Source organism: Sinocyclocheilus rhinocerous, unplaced genomic scaffold (assembly GCF_001515625.1).
Source record: "Sinocyclocheilus rhinocerous isolate Xijiao unplaced genomic scaffold, SAMN03320098_v1.1 scaffold1097, whole genome shotgun sequence".
Taxonomy (NCBI): domain Eukaryota; kingdom Metazoa; phylum Chordata; class Actinopteri; order Cypriniformes; family Cyprinidae; genus Sinocyclocheilus; species Sinocyclocheilus rhinocerous.
This window is the reverse complement of record NW_015630974.1, coordinates 199,306-204,305: the sequence shown is the minus strand read 5'-3', so window position 1 is coordinate 204,305 and position 5,000 is coordinate 199,306. Positions and strand designations below refer to the sequence as shown.

At 35.6% G+C, this 5,000-nt stretch overlaps 1 protein-coding gene across 1 annotated transcript in view; it reads right to left on the bottom strand.

Annotated features, from left to right (window-relative positions):
- LOC107740785 (sodium-coupled neutral amino acid transporter 9) overlaps window positions 1–5,000 on the bottom strand; it is an 18,946-nt gene that overhangs the window by 9,287 nt on the left and 4,659 nt on the right. Inside the window, exons 2-3 of the mRNA XM_016553286.1 lie at window positions 2,886–2,999; window positions 925–1,054 (exon numbers count right to left, since the gene is read on the bottom strand). Coding sequence (XP_016408772.1) covers window positions 925–1,054; window positions 2,886–2,968 — 213 coding nt within the window. The 5' untranslated portion in view covers window positions 2,969–2,999. The remainder of the gene's footprint in view (window positions 1–924; window positions 1,055–2,885; window positions 3,000–5,000) is intronic.

Sequence of the window (5,000 nt, the reverse complement as noted above, 5' to 3'; positions counted from 1 at the left end):
CTCACAATCGTGAAATTTTGGCTTGAGACTAATTGGAATATAAATATGTACACTGTTTAGGTCACAGTGTAATCTTATGGATAAAAATGAATATGCTGTCATTGTTTGCTCACTCTCATGTCGTTCCAAACCTGTATTTTGTGTCACAGAAAAAGGACAGTTCTACAAGTTTTGAAAGACATGAGTGAGAGTAAATTATGTCTTTAGGGTGAACTATTGCTTTAAGGATTTGTAAACCTATATTGGACAGATGTAGACTGAATTAATCACTTTGAATATGATTCACAATTGCGTTGAACACTTTGTGTCATTTTAAGGTGGTCTGACTAAACCCAAAAGCCTTAACTTCACACAAAGGAAGACCATTGAGTTGGTGTAAAAGTAATATGCTATGATTTGCTGTGTTGACCAACAGTAAGCTGCTTGGTTTGAAAGTGGATTGTATGTGAGCTGTGCTTCATGCATTATTACATTTTTAAAAACACATTTTTTTTTTTAAACATAAATTTCATTAATGTGATCGCACCTTAACATCCGTACAGTTAGTGTTAGGAGCTTATCTCCTTTTCTGTGGCATTAACTTGATAAAATGTGTAACATGCAATGGACAAAAATATTTGCCATTGTGCAAATGTTAAAAAGTGAATGAATAAATAATTAAAAAGTGAAACCCTAAGCATTCTCAAACACTGGAATTAAACAAATGTGCATTTTATGGCATCTGAATGTTCACTTAAAATTCTCGTATTTTTCTGGAAATATATGATTTGATGTGCACGATGACTGTAGTTATCGCAAATAATCGCAACAGGTCTAATAAACAACCCGCAGATATTTTGATGCTTGTTTGTCCAGACACAGAGAAGCAGATTTGGAACATGCAGTGGTGTTTGTAGTGTAGTGTAATGAAGCGAGCGGGCACACCAGCAGTCGGTCTGAAGAGGCTGTCAGACGGCCGTAGTAATGAACTCTGCTGCTCAGCGCCGCAGCTTCAGAGGACACCCGCTCCTGAACATCATCTCCCACTATGTTTCTGGGCTCCACATGAAACGGCCTGAAAGACAAAGCAAACGGGACCCTGAGGTGCTTCAGAAACATCTCAGAATGAGAATGCTGATCTAGGACATGTTCTTCACAAGATGTTTGGCTGATTCACATCAGCACAAGACTAGTAGTAATAGTAGTAGTATAATTTTATTTAATGCCATGTCAGCATCTGAGGCTATTTTCATGGCACAAACTCAATTACAACAATACAAATATCGCATAAATACAATAAAAACCAAGCAAACAAACAAACACTTGCAAGTAATATTATACAAGATTTTTTAAATTAACATATGTGACCCTGGAGCACAAAACCAGTCTTAAGGGTAAATTTTTTGACATCAACTGAATTTATACATCAACTGAAAGCTGAATAAATAAGCTCTCCACTGATGTATGGTTTGTTAGGATGTGACAATATTTGGCCGAGATACAACTATTTGATAATCTGGAATCTGAGGGTGCAAAAAAATCAAAATATTGAGAAAATCATCTTTAAAGTTGCTCAAATGAAGTTCTTAGCAATGCATATTACTAATCAAAAATTAAGTTTTGATATATTTACAGTAGGAAATTTACAAAATATCTTCATGGAACATGATCTTTACTTAATATCCTAATGATTTTTGGCATAACAGAAAAGTCAATAATTTTGACCCATACAATGTATTTTTGGATATTGCTACAAATATACCCCAGCGACTTAAGACATTTGATAAAAATTCTAAAACCTTTTCAGGCAAAATCCTACTAAATAAGTCCTTAAGTGAACTAACTTCATAAAAGAGCTTTCTACTTGCATTAAAACCGGGACAGTCCAAAAGAATATGTTTAATAGAAAGGGGAGTCTTGCAGAACATGCATAGAGTTAGGTCTTCAACTTTAAAGGGGTCATATCAAGTTTTCCTTTCTTGCGGTGTTCGGCCAATCACAATGTACTGGGTCAGCTGGCCAATCAGAGCAGACTGCGCTTGTCGGAAGGAGGGACTTTGTAGAAAACGAAGCGTTTGAGAGAGGCGGGGCATAGAGGACCTACAATAATGTACAGTATTTAAAAAATAATGTGTTTTTTGAACATTAAAGCATGTCAACATATTCTGTTACACCAAATAATGATCTTTAAAAAAGCATCATATGACCCCTTTAAGCAAAAATGCATGAGTCAGTCAGCACAAGACTAACAAGAACGATTACTGTATACATTAGTGTAGGGGTGCTCCAACCCTAATCAAGCACACCTGAAACAGCTAATTAAGATCTTCAGGAACACTTTACACAGGTAGGTGGTCTGGACATGAAAGGTAGATCTACAGAAACAGGACTGGGCACTACTGCATTAATGTGTTTTGTAATATTGTGCACATGGAGGTGATTTAATCTTTTCTAAACAGCACTAGGAGGGTTTTTAGTTTTGAAGCACACTGCACATAGCACTACATCTTAGACAGTATTTGTGAAATACCAGACTGAGTTAATTCAATCTGGCCAGTGATGCTAATTATTCCTGGAAGGAAACCAGACTGAGTTGACAAAAACAAACTCTCTGAGTTCGGAGGGAAAGCCTTTACCATCAGTTAGAGCTGATGTTTGGGCAACTAGAAACACACTGTGGCAGGTCCTGTGATGAGCTGGGTTCAAAGAATATTGGTTTTGCTGCACTTCATATGATAAATATTTGTTGAGTACATTTATGTTTTGCCCAAAAAAAGAATGCATAGCTGAAACACTTCAAAAGATGAAAATATTGCATGTGTCTTTACGATTCCTTACTAAATCTGAAATTTCACCTAAAATACTGGTAATAAGATGTTACACTAGAGCCAGCACAAAAACAGCACCTTCTTTGCTTGGGGTCCAACGAATCGGTGTAATATTCCCCAGCTCGCACTGATCCCAGTAACGGTTTACTGTCCTCATCCATGATGCTTGTGCTTCGTTTAAACCCTCATCACCTGTAAAGATGGACAAACACAGAAGAACACCAAACCAGGTATCTGAGACCGTTCAGCGAGAAAGATGATATCCTCCTCAGAATCAACACACTAACAGCCAAACATTGCAACTCTTTGGACAGGGAGGATGACAAATACAGACAAATTCCCTGTGGGAAAACATTACATTTGTAATGACACATTAAACCCTGCACATACAAATAACTGGATAAGACATGATGAGATATGTCACACACAGCCTCTAAAGCGTCACATTAGAGAACACAAAACAACAGCAGATTCCTGTCCTGTGAGTAATGTGGAAACGTCCGGCTGAACACTTACACTCCAGATGATATGGATCAGGGAAGATAAGTTAATACACACACACACACAAATATATATTGACTACCGGTCAACAGTTTGGGATAAGAACAATTTTTAATGTTTTTTACAGGAGTTTCTTCTGCTCATCAAGCCTGCATTTATTTGTTTAAAAATACTGGAAAAAATATAATATTGTGAAATATTATTATGATGTAAAATAAAAATGTTCTATTTTAATATACATTAAAATTTAATTTATTCCTGTGATGCGCAGCTGTATTTTCAGCATCATTACTCCAGTCTTCAGTGTCACATGATCTTCAGAAATCACTCTAATATGCTGATTTATTATCAGCGCTGAGACTGTTGCTGCTTCATATTTTTTTGGAACCTGTGATAATTATTTTCAGGATTCTTTGATGAATAAAAAGTTTAAAAGAAGAGCATTTATTTAAAATATAAATATTTTCTAACAATATACACGAGTTCAAAAGTTTGGGGTCAGTACATTTTTATTCTTTCTTTTTTTTTTGAAAGAAATTAAAACTTTTATTCAGCAAGGATGTGTTAAATTGTTAAGAAGTTATAGCAAAGATTTATATTGATAGAAAAGATTTATACTTTGAATAAATGCTGTTCTTTTTTTAACTTTTTATTCATCAAAGAATCCTGAAAAAAAGTATCGCAGTTTCCAAAAATTATTTGGCAGCACAACTGTTGATAATTCTAATAATAAATCAGCATATTAGAATGATTTCTGAAGGATCATGTTACACTTTATGATGGAGTAATGCTGCTGATGGAAATTCAGCGTTGCATCACAGAAATAAATTATATTTTAAAGGATATTAAAATAGAAACCATTATTTTATATTGTAATAACATTTTGCAAGATTACAGTTTTTTTCCTGTATTTTTGATCAAATAAATGCAGCCTTGATGAGCAGAAGAGCAGATAATAAAGCAGATAATCTGTCGCTTATAAAATTCTAAAGTTTCTTTTTCATTATTTAAAATGCATTTGACATACTGGTAGTGGTGGTCCCATGCCTTCCTTCGCCTTAGATCAGACAGTAACAGAAACACCTGCTCGGCCGCCACAGCCACATGAGTCTCCACCTTAAAGCACAACATCTGGTTCTCCTCCAGTGTGTATAAACTCACCTGGGCACAATGTTTCAGCTCATAAATTTCTCTCAAGCTTCTACAGCATTTTTGACTCGAGTCACCCATGTAATCTCAAAAGGACAAAATGGGTACTTTAAAATTAAGTTAGCAAAGCTTGTCCACCTTATTTTTCTCTGAGGTTAAGACCCAGTTGTTACGGGCAGCCAACATCTTCAGTGCCGAAACATTATTGTAACTGAGGTACATCTGCCAAGACATGGAATAGTCACATGATCCAACAAAGCATGTTGAGCAAATCCATGAGATTTATAGCTATTAGAACAGGTTAATATACCTGGTTACATGGGTCCCAGGGAACCGAGAGAGGAACTTCACTTTGTTTGCAGGATATTATGTACTTCCTGTAAGAGGAGAGCATACTCATGTGATCTAGTGTCCCATGCTGGTCTGCTATGCAGGAATTTTTATAGTTGTAAAGTTAACTTTGAATATGACATACAGCCAGAGCTTATAAATAGGCGTATGATATAAGAATATGACATAACCTGTTATAATAGACAAAATCTT